Source organism: Odocoileus virginianus, chromosome 32 (assembly GCF_023699985.2).
Source record: "Odocoileus virginianus isolate 20LAN1187 ecotype Illinois chromosome 32, Ovbor_1.2, whole genome shotgun sequence".
NCBI lineage: Eukaryota > Metazoa > Chordata > Mammalia > Artiodactyla > Cervidae > Odocoileus > Odocoileus virginianus.
In genome coordinates this window covers 24,679,817-24,696,033 of record NC_069705.1, presented here as the reverse complement: position 1 = coordinate 24,696,033, position 16,217 = coordinate 24,679,817, and the positions used below count along the sequence as shown (strand labels likewise).

Genomic DNA, 16,217 nt, shown 5'->3' with positions numbered 1-16,217 from the left:
ATAACTTGGTGAAAGTGACACTGGGAAAACTCCACATCTAAAATCCATTATAATGAAGGCTCTTTAGACTTTGCCTCTTTACCTAAAGAGGGAAAAATTACTTAAGAGTATATAACCAGAACATGTCAGAAAAGGCTCTGGTAAGTACTTTTAAAAACTCTGTTTTGGAAAAAGATATTAAATTATGTCAGTTAGCACACCGAAAAGGAAGCAAAAACCTATTGGGCTGTATAAGCTTGAGGAAAATCTTAGCCCTTATTTTTCTGGATCTTTCTTTTCTCCAACATGAATACATACATGATACCTGACATTTATATGGCACTTGTCATCAAAGAATCTCCACAAGCACTACTTTATCTGTCAGAGTAAGCTATGCCTATACGTACTGTGAGGCAACAGGTGAAAGGGCAATGAAAATGGAAAAAAAACCTGAAATGTATATATATAGACACAGTCTAACAAAGAGTGAGGTTTAACAGCAATGTTGAATGCTACCACTATGGGCTGATATAGCACTTTATAATTTTCCATCTTTTCATGATATCATTTGATTAACAAAATGGCCTTAAACATGCAACTATACTCTGGGACATTCAGCTCACTAAAGGTGAAGATTTCTAATTAATATTTCTGGTTAATATTCTTAATATTTATAACTATACTATTTATATTAATTACATGTGATCTGCCAGACATGTACACTGGGGATAACTACACATAGGAAAAGTCATAATGCAAGAAATATATTAAGTATGTGAGAGAACAGAACTCTGTTATGCTGAACATGCTGTGATTAGTTTTCAAAATAAATCAATAGCTTTCTATAAACTGCTGGCCTGAAGGATATTCTGTTGTGGATATTTCTGAGTCTGGGCAGATGAAATGAACTCATAAGATAATTAAAACTCTGTTCATATATGAATCAGTCATTTGTAGGCAAAGGATTTCCCTGTGTTCCTTTCCACTAAAGGAAAAAGTGAGTCAGCCAGAGAGACTAGTTAATATGAGGAAAAAACTCGACATGTAAAGACAGTGAACATTAAAGGAAAAAGTAGAGTTGTGCAGAAAGAACAAGAAATGCTGGCTCCTCCAGGCAAGGCAACTGAGCAACTGTACTTCTACAATGAAATAAGTGAAACCCAGAGCCAATTATTTGACAGATTTTTAAAAATGAGTTTTTTATATTAAAAAAAGTTGAACAAGAAACATACCAATCTAATTTTGAGTACACATGAGAGTTTTCTGTACACAGTATGTAAGACAGATGTAACTAAAAAATAGAAGAGCACAGCTGTACTGTTAAGAAAAATGTTTCTACTTTAATAAAATCTCTCTGGCTGGTGGATATGTCATTATCTTTCATGTCTTTTTTTTTTTCTTTTAATTGAAGCATAGTTGATTTACAATGTAGTGTTAGAGCGTGGTATTCATACATCAAGGTGATTCGGTTATACGTATACACATATTCTTTTCACATTCTTTCCCATTACAGTTTATTAGGGGATACTGAATAGTTTCCTGTGCTACACAGTAGGACCTTATTGTTTTCTATTTTATATATAATAGTTTGTATTGAGTTTTTTTAAAAAACACACAAAATTGTCAAATAAGCCAAAATTCTGGAATAAATTCTAAAGCATAAATGAGTATGTCAATGTAAATGAAAATGCAATTCAGGGTTGTATGCAGGATACACATTTATTAACAGTGAAAAAGCATTTACCAAAGTGAATGTTAAAAATACAAGACTACCTGCTGCACAGTCTGGTGAGCTCAATCTTGTAGGCATTATTTCAACCTGCCTAGGTTTCTCTCTCATTTATTTTGACCTTTTCTTCCTCTTTTACCTTTAACCAAATTTTTAACTTAAAATTAAGACAAACAGTACATATTGAATGCCTAAGCCTTTAGCAACAGTTACCAGGGAAAAACATATTAAGCAAGTTATCTGCTCTCAAGCACTTAAAACTAAATTATCTACTGTAATAGAAAACAAAAGACCAGATTACAACAGCTGTAAGTCAAGTAAGCAAATTTGATAAGGTTCACAGATACTACAATAATAACTTAAGATGTAAGTACAACAATTCCACAAATTAATCCATCTTTAATTTGCATGCAGAGAGAGAGACAGTCTTAATATTTAATGTGTAAGGCTTGGCTTGAGTGTATCAAAATGAAGTTTCTGTAGAGTCTAGAAAACAAATATGGAACTTAAGTATACATCAATATATATGTATACATACTATGCTTCAATTTCCCTGAAGTCAAGCCAATTGAATAATTCCTGCTTCTGGAATGATAGTGTTCTGAGTAAGTTTAATAAAGTTGGAGATATATGCTTCACATAATTTAAATTACAGAACAATATAGTCAATGTCTTCAGAGGGAACTCCTCATTTAATATTCCCTAACTGGACATTATAGTTTTACACTGAGGTACCAGTCAAGAATTTCAAAGGAATATCAACCAAATTCTTTTTTTATGGGGTATTTCGGTAAACTGCTGACAAATTTGGAATATTTTATTCAAGGAACAGTCTGTAAAGTTGACTTGTTAACTGACTCTGTGAAGCCTTTAACTCGATATACGGCAAGATGGGATCTAAAAGTACACCACCTTTGAAAAGCTGATTTGCTTAGTGATGAAGAGGTCACGTAGATTCTCATTACTCCATACAGTACTTCATCTGCAAACCTGCTTCTCTCTCACTACACACAGACAGAACTGCTACGCTTTGGCCTAAATTATCATCTCAAAAAGCAAGGTTGTCCAAAGGCAAATAGAAACTTAGTGCTCTGGTACATAAATTTAGTTCTATTAATCCCTACTTTAAAGAGCTTGGTTTTCCTTTTAAAAGTAATCACAATGTTACTTTCCTTGTTTAAGCGGAAATATTCTCTAATTATAGAAAATGTTCTCTCTTTTAACATTTAAACTGAGGCAACACGGATATGAATTGCAATTCTAGAAAATATTTATCTAATAGATAATTATGTAAGTTCTAGGTACTAAGGACAAGTATTCTAAACTTATTATCCAATTTGAATATTTATATTCTATAATAACCTCTCTGAAATCCTGGATACCTTTATAACCTGCCCTATTCTTGCAAAGGAATAAGGCAAGCAGGTATCTAAAAGAATATTAGACTCAATAGCAGCAACACTGGCATTATCTGGAAGCCTGGCCTGAAGGCTGGGCTTTATAATAAATAGTATATTTCTCTAACTCTTGACCGTTGCTCTTCTCTGAACAGCCTAATTATATAGAACAGTGACTTGCTGTATAGAATTCAACATAATTTTCAAAAAAGATAGTTTACAGATAAGTCCAAACTTTATTTAAAACTACATTTTAAATTTTACGTTACTAAACATTACAATGGGGAAAAAAATCAGGCCCAAAAAAATGAAAGAAAGAAAAAGGAAAAAACCCCACAGTGTATCAAGGCTTGAATCTGTCCAGAATTCAGTTTTTGATGTTTTAAACTGCCATGGGCAGAAATTAGCACACCTACCAAAAATGCAGTGTCAAACTGATTTACATTTTATATAGTTTAAAACAGATGTTTATTTAGTGCCATTTTCATATACGTATTGATTATGTCAAGAAAGAGTTAGATCAGCCTCTGGAGACATCTCATGTACTTTGGGCTCCCACTGTTTCTGAAAAACAGAATCATGGTTAATGCCTTATAAATTATTTACTGAGTTAATATGACCTTATAGAATTTATTTAATATTGCTTTCCTCTTCCATTTAAAACTTTCATTTTTAATATAAAGTTATTAGAAAAGAAACTTACTTTGCTACAATAATTCCCTGATGATACCACCAACAGTTTAAAAGACATAGGTAAGGGTTTCCATCTTAAGATGGCAGGCTGAGCAGATACTTGCTCTCAAAAAAGAATAAACCAAAAAACCCATTGGGGGAAAAAAAAAGTATAAAAATGAATAAATTCAGACCAACAAAAGAAGGGTGGTTGTGAGAGAACCAGAGGACAGGAGATAAAAACAAATTCCCAGAATGCTGAGAGCAGATTGGAGGCACAGGGCGGGGTGGAGGAAGCTGCAGCCCAGACACGCGAGGACAGGCAGTAGGAGAGAGGGTGCCAATTGAAGCCCTAACGGCAGGAATGGGCTGAAAACTGGGAGATTAACTGATGCTTTGATATTTGGTTTCTCTTCTCGTCACCCTATTTCTTAAAAAAACAAAAAATCTTGAGTTTAATCAACTGATGAACAAACAGAAAATCCTTGACGTTGATGCAAGAAATGTTTTCCTCTGAGTGGCCCTTGGGCTGTGCTATTAAACCCAAAAAGAAGGAAATCTTCTCAGATTTCCTGGGACTATCACTTGGCTCTGCAATGAATCATAAAATCATCTTCAGGAAAGTATAAAAGATTTCATTCTTATAGTTACAAAAACAGAATATAAGTGTGTTTAATAAGGTCAATAAAGTATGAAATGAGTAAACCGAACAGAGACGGAAAAGCGGAGGAACAAGCAGTCAGGTAATGATCAAAACTGACAGAACTAGAAAATGCGTACATTTGTAAGAACAAAGGTAACAGAAAAACCAAAAACAACATAAACACTGAAAGAAGAGGTAGGTTTAAATAAGTTTCTATTGGGGAGATAAGAAACACTATCTAATTTTTAAAATTCAGGAAAATTATAAGAATAGTATATAGAGACATAAAAGGCCTCCTCCAAAAGAACTGAAAACCAGTGAATAAAAGAAATGGGCTCTTGCCAATCATCACTAACTCCTCTATACCTTTCTTTCTTAAGCCATCTGCATCTATTACACTGTTAAAACTAAAAACAGAAAAAATTATCTGACAGTACTATTTTATAAATTGGGCAGTGGAACTAAAATTTTTATAGAATTATGCTTCCTTTCTAATGTTTGGCTTCTATCTTCCAGGTACTAGTAGCACATTTTAAAAACTAAAACAAGATGATGGTATCAAGATTCAGTAACTTTTCAGTGTGATATGATTAAAACTGCTAACTCTTACCAGGTTCTTTTAGTGTCTGAGAATTCCCAGCTAATTCTTCAGTCTGCATTTCACATATTTCACCAGCTAAGTGGTTTTTCTGTTCTTCTTCTGCCATTTTCTTCCTTAGATCTGCCTGTAGAATGAAAATTAAAAATACAAAATCACTTTTCATCTTAACAATATCTGCTATATAATGACAACTGTAATTAAAGAGAGCAAAATACCTCTGAATATATTGTCAGTTTAAGGGGTAAATCTTCAACTTTCACAAAGTCTTCTTCATCAGATTTTTGACTTATGTTACCAGATTCTGCTTCCTGTAAGATTAACAAATTATATTTAATGAAGGCAATCCACTCTATCTCTGGATCTAAACATCTAAACCAAAGTCATCCATGCCAAGAGATAAAGTGGATTCTCACATGTGTATAGATGTCAGTAACTCTGCCATATTGGCTTTTCTTCCATATTTAGCTCAATGAATAGAACAGAAATCTAGAGTAAAGCATGAAGGGTTGCACACTTGTAACTGTGGGCACACAGTGAGGCTTCTGTGCGCCCGTTTTACAAAACAAAGAGCCCGTTCATACAGGCTAAAGGAAGAAACAGCAGTACTTATACTGAGGGCTAAAGTAATTAGAACAACCCTCATTTCTTGATATGTTAACAGAATGCATCAGAGCTCTATTCAGAAGAATATAAGTAAACATAGAGTTTCGATATCAACTGGAAGCTCAAACAGAAAGATGAGGTGTGAATTTAGTAATTCACAAAAGTTATTAAAAATCACCTCACACTGTTTTTCTGAAACCTGAAGCATTTTCTCCTAGTTCTTTGGTTTTTAATAGTATCATCATTCTACCAATTACCCAAGTGGAAACCTTAAGTTTTTCTTTTTTCTGAAACATTTCTCACCCATTCCTCTCTCACTCAGCTCAATTTGTATTTATATGATAATGGAGACTCTCAACTTTGATTCCTTGACAACATTTCTTATACAGTCATCGAATTCATCTTCAAAATCTGTGACTTTGACCATTTCACTTTCTTGCGCAAAGACCTTTAATAGTGTTCCCTGCCTGAAATACAACTGCAGGACCTTCTATGATCTAACGTCAAGTAAATTTTGAGCAAATGCCTTCTGTAGCAATTCTATGCGCTCATCAAATAATAACAATAAGAAACCTAATAAGTAACTTTTACAGTTTTCAATGGAAAATTTTACTATTAGTGAAGCAAATAAAACAATTAAGATAGTTACTCTTTCTACTGTTTCTGAAATACTATAAGTCCCCTTTTGCTGAAAAGCTTTGAAATTATAAACATATCTTTGGGAAGAAAACTGATGTTGATTAAATAATATGTGAAACATGTTCTTTAGACCTAAAGGTACATTATTACAAATCTCTTCATTTTTACCCAAAAGAGAAAGTATATAAATCATACACAACCCAAGGATCCAAAAAAAACAACCTATTGGCTATAAAATTAAATCAAAACAAATGTCCAGAGAAAAACTAAACTTACCTACTTACATTATAAATGCAAATTATAAGTATAAATGCTAGCTTACTTTTTCATCATTCACTACAGACAGGGACTCTACTGCTGTCAAATGAACTCTCTCAAGGTTACCACATACAGTTCATCTCTCTGGTTCTCAAAACTATGCAAAGTAGAATTGTAGGTTTTGAAATGGTCATCTTTGTTCACTATCACTCTTCTGTTTGAGTTTAAAGTAAGTCTGAATGAGAAATAAAAATACTCCAACAGTTTCTAAACCCAAACACAAAGTGGAGTTGTATTTATAAACTAGAAATGTTAACCTGCAAATGAAGAAAGGGGCACAGAAATGAAATGCAGATGATACCTACATAGTCATTCACTAACACTGGAGATTCAGTATCAGGACTTCCAGCCAAAGAGCTTTCAGGAGTCTCCTGAGCAGATTTCACTTCTTTGACTCTAGGCACCAAGGTTTCAATTTCAGTTAAAGGTAAAGGCAAAGGGTTAGGCTGACTGGACGAGTCGATGGTAGTGAGTGTGTCCTTCTGGACAGTGCTATTTAAAGGTTGCTCATTTTCCACGATACTGAGGTAACAGGGCTTCACAGGAGTGCTATTCTGGTCACCTGTCATCAAAAGAAAGTCTTAACATTAGTGTAATGCAACTGTCATTAAGTTTTACTATTGCGCCAAATAAAGACTAAAATGTATAAATGTATAATCAGACTACCTTCCTTACAAAATTTGTCTCTGTGTTTAGATATTTGTCAACTTTCTTTTAATAGCTGTTTGCAGAAACAAGGCCCTAGCATTTTCTACAAAGGATTTAGAGAGAGAAAAAAGACACGTATCAGATCCAAAATACCTCTGAACTTCCATTAGCTAAGAATTTAGATTTCTTTGTTTTTAAACACATAGAGGACACTGCAGATAATTTTAACATGGAAATTTTAAACTTTTCTTACCTTTACTAGTAGTGGGTTCTTGTTCTGATGGGACATTTTTGCTTTCTGATGATTTTTCAAAATCATGCTGTGGAACCTAGAAGGAAAAAATAATGTCTTAATAGTGGGACCTAAACATACAGGAGATGGATGGTATTTCCAACCTGAGACCTTCATACAAGGAAATTTTAAAATAATCTTCTAGAAGTGTTTCAAGAAGGCTGTGGTTGCAATTTCAAGATGGCTAAGTTTAAAAAGTTTACTTTTCTTAACTTCAGAATAACACAAAGAACTGGAGTATTATAGATTTTACTTTTTTTTTTTAGGCCTGACTCTATATTAAATGAAACTAAAAGATACTTGCTTATTTGTAGATTTAACTGAAGGAAAGGAGAGAAGGATGAACAAGCTAACTGCTTTCTGTAGGAGGAGAGAAAACTGAAGATTCACCTCATAATTGGATGCCCCAGATTCTAGGAAGGAAGGAATACAGTGGTGGGGTGAGAGTCTTCACCTGCTATAACAAAATTCAAAAGTAATGTCTAACACAGAAATGAATAAATAAACGCACACACATATTATTCAGATAGAGGGTAAACAACAGAAGAAATCATACAAAATTTTGCCTCTGGGGCAGGATGAGGTGAGGATAGGAAGGGGAATGATTATATTTTGTTACACTTAAGATTCCCTCCCCAGGCTCAACAGAAAATGTGAGATTCTATTTTGGAGGAAATGAGCTAGTCTCAGGCCTGGGGGCCACCGTGGAAGGGGCAGGCTGTGGAAAGCATGAATGACAGGATAAAGTGTCAAAATGAAACGGAAGATCTAGGGCAAGTCTGTATAATGGTGGTCCCCTCAGCCCTAACCTTACATCCAAGTTCAGAACACCAATAGACAAGGAAAGGGACCTCCTACCAGGTAGAAGGAGATGGGCGGACCCTCCCTACTTTGGAGAAATTAAACTATTCCAATAGGAATTGACATTTAGGATTTTCTATCAGAGTTATCTACTTGGCTGCCCCACAGTAATTTCAACTGGCTTTCTGGTGTATTATTCTTTAATGTAAGCACCAAAGGTAGAGTGGATATTTGGAGAAAGCCTCTATGTGTGGGTAAGAGAAAATACTGCTCCCATGAAGTAAGAGGGTGCTATAAAGAAGTAACCATCAGAAAAAAGTACTTAGAAATTAAAATTATGACAGTTGAACTAAAGATACTATCATATAGTTAAGGTCAAATAAATCTCCCAGAAAGTAATAAAACAGAAAGATCAATGGGTCAAAAAATGAAAAGAAGAAAATAGGGCTAATTAACACCTGGTAACATTTATTTCAGAAGAAAAGAAGAGAAAATAGTGAGGAAGAAATAAAGGAAATTAAAGAAAATTTACCAAACCTGAAAAACATGCTACAGATTAAAAAGACAACTGAGTCCACCTAGTGTAGTGAATAAAAAGACGTGCAACACTGTATATTATCACTGTGAAATTTGAGAACTCCAGGTGGAAAAACTTCTAGAGTTAGAAAGAAAAAAGGACATATATGAAAATCAGAACTAAGAAGCCTTTCAAAGACCTGAGCGGAAATGATTTTCAACACAGAAACACTGAGTTTTCTTAGACAATATAAAATGGCAACTAGAGAAGGGAAAGGCTACCTACTCTAGTATTCCTGCCTCGAGAATTCCATGGACAGAGGAGGCTGGTGGGCTATATAGTCCATGGGGTCTCAAAGAGTCAGACATGACTGAGCAGGGGGGGAAAAAATGTCAAGATATGTTTTGCACTCTTTCTTAGAGAGTGACTGCAAGATGTGTTCCACCAAATTAAGTGATAAACCAAGGAAGAGAAAGGCAAGATTTGATTCCAGAAACTGAGCCCTAAAAGTACAAAAGACTGGGTTCCCTAGCTGGTAGCTATCTATAGGGCTAAAGAAGAGCCAGACCCAGATGGAGCAGGAATGAAGCAAGCTCCGGAAAGGACAAAACCGACAGACTGGTTCATGAAGAAAATTCTACTGAGAGATTTACTGAGCTACTGCTGGGCAGAGCAAGCACTTGGGTATGTGATCAAAGAAAATAAATTAAAAATGAGACAATTATTAAATTCAGGTGAAAAAAATGTACAAGACTAAGCAATAAACACTATCTGCTTAGCTCAACAGCTAGTAATATTTGCATGGTTCATTTAAATCTAAATATTTGATTAAATAGGGATTTAATCAAAAGACGATTAAATGAGGAACATATGTGACCTGAGAGTCTTCACCCGCTCTAACAGAATTCAAAAGGTAATGTCTAACACATAAATGAATAAATAAATGCAGACACATATTATTCAGATAGAGGGTAAACAGCAGAAGAAATCATACAAAGTTTTGCCTCTGGGGCAGGATGAGGTGAGGATAGGAAGGGGAATGATTTTATTTTGTTACATACTACTTCCATGTATAACTAGAAAAATCAAAAGTTAAAAATCTAAAGTCATCACATAGTTTTCAGGACTTGTTATTAAAATATTTTAACTGCTTTAAATGTAAAAACATTGCTAAATAAAAAAATAATGTGTATTAGATTTCGATAAGGATATTAAAGAAGTCTGTACTCAGGAAAATGAGAATGGGGAAGCTGTTGATTTTAACATGTTTAAAAGGAACGTGCTTTTAGGTGTCATAGGAAGACTGGTGGAGAGTGAGTGAGTCTGCACTGGAATACCTGATCATCGTGTTCATTTTCTTCTGTAGTTTCAGTGTTAGCCTGAAGTGACGTCTGGACATCTACAGGTCCCTCTTCAAATTCTTCTATTTCTTCATCTTCATTCTCATCTTCTCCACTTCCATAATTAGTCAAAGCCTGAGTTTCAGCTTTGGACAAATCTAAGTTGATTAACACACAATTTTTGGTAAAAATTTTAACACTTACTTCACAACAGCTCCCATTTATTGCATGCCTGCATTGTGTAAGTGCTTCACATACAGTATCTGAAACCTTCAAAACCGTTAAGTACTAGAAAACTGGTGTTGAAAGGACTGGTAATTTAGTCAGGGTCACACTGAAATTCAGAGTTGTCTGACATCTAATTCTATATTCATTCCACTCCAACAAACTGTTTCATTAAGTGATCTGTAAAGAACTAACGCATAAACCTAGTCTAGAGCCTTCAGACTTACTAATAGACACTGGACATTCTTCACTTTCTTCATCTTCCTCTTGATCAGAAACATCAGATCTCACATTTTTGGGGCCGTCACCATCATAAACCTCAGACGTTTGAGTCTGCTTAACTGTTTCCGTCTCATCCTTGTCCTAGCCACAAATAAATTAGAGTAATTAATTCCTTAAAGTACATTTTTTAAAGGTATACAGTAAGTCTATCATAAAAATTAGTAAGTCATTATCTAATTTAAAAATATAAAGAATGATTTTAAATTTAGTTGTTTTTAAAAGAAAATAAAACTCTGTCAGAAGAAAGGACATTTTATGATCTACTTTGCTCTCTACCATTAAGGTAAAAGTTACTAAAATTATTTAATCTTTTGTTTCAAAAGCCACTAAATTAGCACATACTTTGTCTTCATCATCAATTTCTCCAGCAGGTGAACTGTGATCTCCTTCAAGAATCCTTTTGGCCTATAAGCAAATCGGTTAGGCAGAATTCAGGGGTGATCATTCATTATCACACTTAAGTACTCAGTAAAGTTTAACAAACCCTGCATTTTTTAAACCACCATCCAAAGAGATTAGTGTTTTCTTAGAAATATAAATTCAACTCTTATTAAATAAATCTTTTAAATGAAGAAAAACAAAAAGCAACACAGTCTACCTGACATCTCCTTGGATATCTAAGGGACATCACAAACTTACTAAATCCGAAACAAGAATCTTGATTTCTTTCCTTCTAAAACCCCCGTCTCTCTTCAGTCTTCCCAATCTCAGTAAATTGCCCTTCATTCACCCAAATGCACAAGTCAGAATCAGCCTGTACCTTATGTTTATTACCCACATCTGAACTACTAGACTGCATTTGACTCAATCATCCTAATGTATCTGCTGTTACACACTCAGAGCTAGACACTTCTTACCCATTTCTTACACACTCAGAGCTGAGACAGTTCTTACGTGGACAACTGCAACAATCTACCAAGCAGTCTCTCTGCTTCTCTCTCTACTCACCTACAATTCCTACTCAATAACGAAGCCTGACAAATCTTAAACTGAGATTATGATACTCCTCTCTCTCAAACTTTCCTATGAGTTTCCATTATGCTTAGAATAAAATAAAATATAAGGTCCCTACAACAGTTTTTAAGATTTCACAAATTTGTCCTATTTACCGTGACTTCATCTCCTACAGGCTCACCTCATTTTAAGTGTTCCTGCCTCGCTAGTTTCTGTTCCCCAAAACACTCAATCCTGCTTTAAAGTCTTTATACCTAATGGTTCTCTCTGTCTGGCACTGTCACACTTAACAGTTCTCTCCTCTCATCTTCATTATAAACTCCTCTTGTCTTTCCATAGCTTAGTTCACATTTCATCCCCTGAAGGGACCTCTTGACCCTGCCATCTAAAGCAGTCCTATCATTTTTATCATATCATCCTGTTCTATTTTCTTCAAGCTCTAAGTAATGGCTGAAATGATCTGAAACTTATGTCTAGAAGAAAAACATTATGAAAAGCTTGAAAAAGATGGCCTGATTTTATCTACTTTAGATTTCGGCAAGAAGGGTTATGTCTTTCTATTTTGGGTCTTGACCTGTTTTTCCTCTCATGATTAGAGAGTCAAGAAAAGAGTGCTGGTGTCTAGAGGAAAAGCCTCCTGATATGCCTCAGTTGAGGGGAAAAAACATCCAATTTCGTATGTGATCAAGACTAATTCAACAGGGCGTAAGGAGCTACAGGGATGTGCAACCAAGGTCTGACTAATAACAAGCACGTGTGCTGGCTGGGCTGCTAATGCTCCTGGGGCATCTACTGTGACTGACAACGGCCACGGCAGGCAGCTGGCCAACAGCCAGATCCCAGTCCTCCTCTCTTTTCTGGGTAAGCAGCCATAACGTGAAGTAGATACTTTCCAATCCCCTGCCACCTGTTCCTGTCTGCATCCCTGATGTTGAGCCACTGCTGCTACTCCTGAGATTCAGTTAAGTGGCTGGTGTATGTATTGACTTATAATCTGATTAACTCATATTATGAAAAAAAAAAAAAAAAAAACCTACTTTGGTGAGGTCAAGTATGATTTACTCATAAAGATCAAAACAGACATTTATACACCAATCACAACTATTTCTATATCAAAATGAATGTCATTTACCTCTTTTGCGTAAGACTGTATCACTCCAGTGGCTTCTATTTTCCTTTTGCATCTCTGTTTAACAGTTATACTATTATTATCCAAATCTTGCATGAGCTTAAAGAAAGCCAATTCATTAAATAACACTTCAGATATCTCTACAAGAAGATCTTCTCCACAATCCTTCAGTTTTCTGCCAGCAAATTTTGCCAGTGAATCCTATTCAAAGATAAACCAAATCACTTTAAGATTATAGCAAACTTTTACTGTGGGTAGAGAAATATAGATGATTAGCAAATTTGAATTATAATATTCATGAAGGGAAAAACAATTTTATTACTTTTTAGTACTGAAAAACTTCAAACTAATGTGTAAGATAGGCTAAAAAACAATAGGTTAATATTCTAAGAATATTACTAAGTAGGACTCTTGCTAGTCCTGCCACCAGTCACAAACCACTACCATTACATAATTTAGTTACTGTTACAGCCCAAGAAGTCTCTACTATCAATAGTTTCCAGCTTCCACAATTTCCCAGATTGGTAAAAAAAAAAGAAAAAAAAATTATTTTAGAAAATACCAAGGAATACTTTCTAAACATTTCAAACTTGAAATGTTGTTCTTAGGTAGGGGAAAAATCAAAACAAAATTTTGTGAGAGTTGGGACAAGACTTAGAGATGGTAAAGTTAAATGAAGACATAGGGCCTAATATAGTATTTTTAAATTAAGTAAGGAATAACCTAAAAAGTATTACAGCATCATCCCAAATGGATGCTAGAATGAACATCTACTTGAATAAATTGTGTAATGCCAGAAAATAGGGGGGGAAAAGTCCTAACCACATGGTACATACTGGTAAGTCATACAAGTACAAACTCTTACCTGTAATATACTTCCAAGCTGCTTATGAAAGAACTTTACAAACTCTTTGCTCTCATTGTTTTGCTGAGTAAGGACCAAAACCATGCGTCTTACTGAGGTCAGAAGTTGAGAAGAACATACTTCATCCATGTGCTCCTGAGAAAAATTCTAGTTGGTTAAGATATAACTTATCTATTGTGTAAAAAGTGTCAATCCACATGATATATGAGATTGTATTGCTCTTGCATAAGCTCCTCAGCTTTTAGATGCACATTTGGAGACTCTGTTCATAAGAACAGCCAACTCCCCAATACATACACGTTAAAAGGTTTGCAAATTTTGATTCACCGTACCAGATACTAGCCAATAAAAGAAACTGGCTGATTCAACATTTTCCACTACTTCCTGTCTGTACTTTAAGGAACTATTCCTGCCTTAGTTTCCGTACCACCTGTATGCCTGCCTATTTGCAGTTCAGTTCAACTACTTGCACAACTGTACTTCACCTTCCACCAAATTTCCTGTGTTATCTGCTAACTTTCCTCAGTCTTGGCACTGCCGACATCCTGTGGGTTGGAAGATGTTGAGCAGCCCTCTGAAGTCTACCCCAAAAAATCAAGATTTGAAGTGAAATGAGACATAATAAAATAGTTGAAATCAGATCATTAGTTCTCATTTTGTTGGCCTCAGAAATTGTCTTAAGTAATAAATTTAGCAAGGGAAGCCTCATGAAGAATAGAATCAGACACAAAATTGCAAATGCAACAAAAATCTCTGAGATGGTTTCATTCCCTACACATGAAGGTAAGTTATTTATATTTAACATTTAGAAAATAATTATATATATCAAATAAATATCACTACCAATATACCTACTTTAACAAAAAAGACACATTCAAAAGTATTTACTGCATTACATGAACACAAAAATGGAAAAGAAAAAAGGCAATACTGTTTATGGCTAAGATGGAAGTAAGCAATAACCTAAATAGAGTAAAACAGTACATATTCTTATAATTTATAGGAATATAAATATTTGAGCAGGTGAAAACATATTTTAATAAAGGCACAAAAATAATTGGTGAAATTGATGTATTTGTTTAATCTCCTCAAATTCTCTTTATCTAGTCTCTGAAGCCCTTCTTGAGTATTAAGTACTAAGAAATTGAGACAGATCTTGTTTTACTGGCAGGGTACAGGGCAGAAAATTGTGATACTTTGTCATAAGTGCTCTAATAAAGACAGGTACCAAGTTTCCCAAAAACAGGGAAAAGAAGGAGAAATTCTGCCAGCAAATACATACACAACTATTTCAGCTGAATCCTGAAGGATAAGACCAACAGAAGAAGGATACAGGGCGTCTGGGCAAAGGAAGTAACACACACAATGTGCACTTCTGCAGTATGTCAAGCAGGATACAGTGCATGTGGAAGGGACAGTTAAGAGGCTGGGATCAGGCTGCAGAAGTTTTATGAGCAATGCTCAATCTGATCTGGATCCTGTAGGCCAACAGTTTCAAGCTATATACTTGACTAGTTTAAAAACCACAGTCAAGGTTTGGTAGATCAATTCACTTACTAACATTCAGTAACTATTTACTGAGTACCTACTACGTGCATGTATTATTCCTGGCACTGGTAAGACAGTGACCGAAACAGATTAACATCTCTGATGTAAATCTTCATGACTTCACGGAATTTACATGTAACAAGGGAAACAGACAAAATCAATAAGCAAATATTAAATAGGTTATAAGGTGAAAAGCACTATGAAGATAAAGAAAAGCAGGTAAGGAAAGGGGAGATCTGTTCACCAAAAAAATAACATTTGACTAAAGCCTTCAGGGTTCAAAGGAAAAAGCCATGCAGGCATGTGAAGAAACAGCATTCTAGACAGAAGCATTAGCAAGTGTCAAAGCCTTCAAAGCACTAGTAATGCTAGCAGGAGAGTTGAAAGATTAGAAAAGGAAGCAGAGACAGAACCATCTGGAGCTGCTGCGGGTGCTCAGGAAGAGACTAAGGTTTTCAGTTTCTACATGCAATAATTTGGGCGTTAAGACAGATGGATCCTCTTTCCTCTCTTGGCTATCAAGTCTCTTTGGAGAAAACAGTTCTTAGAATTGCTTTGTCTCTCTTCTCTCAAAATATTCCAAAGAAAGCAATTACTTCCACCGAGGGAAGAAATATAAGTGTACGGACACAAAAATTTTTGCTGTCAGCATCTAACACATTGGCAAGTACAAGCAGGTTGTAAGAAATGAATCTGATGACAACATATCTTGTAGTTTCCCAACTCTGAATGAAAAGATTGTCTTTTCACCTCTTTTTTTTTTAATTTCCATTTTAAATGAGAAAAAAGAGTCCCATCTCAGAAAACAGTCCTGGCTTTGCATGTTTCCTTCTCTCCCCTCTTCCTTGTTATTAAACAAAAAATGTTACTGGCTTTACTTGTCTCATAGTCTCACTGTTGCTAGGAATATAAATTGTTAACCTTTCTGAGGGATAATGGAGCATAATGTCTCAAAAGCCTTAAATATATTCATACCCTTAAAGCTACCAATTCTATATCTAAGAATTATTTCAAAGGAAATAAAAATGGGATGCA

The 16,217-nt window shown here is 35.0% G+C and overlaps 1 protein-coding gene across 25 annotated transcripts in view; it reads right to left on the bottom strand.

Moving 5' to 3' along the window:
- Nucleotides 1-1,679: 1,679 nt before the first annotated feature.
- The window catches only part of PCM1 (pericentriolar material 1), an 83,659-nt gene continuing 69,121 nt past the window's right edge, over nt 1,680-16,217 (bottom strand). For 12 of the 25 annotated variants that reach the window (XM_020896237.2, XM_020896256.2, XM_070459982.1 and 9 more), the window contains 10 exons: nt 13,635-13,769; nt 12,773-12,970; nt 11,029-11,091; nt 10,632-10,767; nt 10,177-10,337; nt 7,483-7,558; nt 6,887-7,143; nt 5,237-5,329; nt 5,031-5,145; nt 1,680-3,669 (listed from right to left, as the gene is read on the bottom strand). In XM_020896237.2, coding sequence (XP_020751896.2) covers nt 3,644-3,669; nt 5,031-5,145; nt 5,237-5,329; nt 6,887-7,143; nt 7,483-7,558; nt 10,177-10,337; nt 10,632-10,767; nt 11,029-11,091; nt 12,773-12,970; nt 13,635-13,769 — 1,260 coding nt within the window. In that variant the 3' untranslated portion in view covers nt 1,680-3,643. Of the gene's footprint in view, nt 3,670-5,030; nt 5,146-5,236; nt 5,330-6,886; nt 7,162-7,482; nt 7,559-10,176; nt 10,338-10,631; nt 10,768-11,028; nt 11,092-12,772; nt 12,971-13,634; nt 13,770-16,217 lie in introns of all 25 variants that reach the window. The other 13 variants (XM_020896246.2, XM_070459980.1, XM_070459981.1 and 10 more) reach the window with 2 other exon arrangements.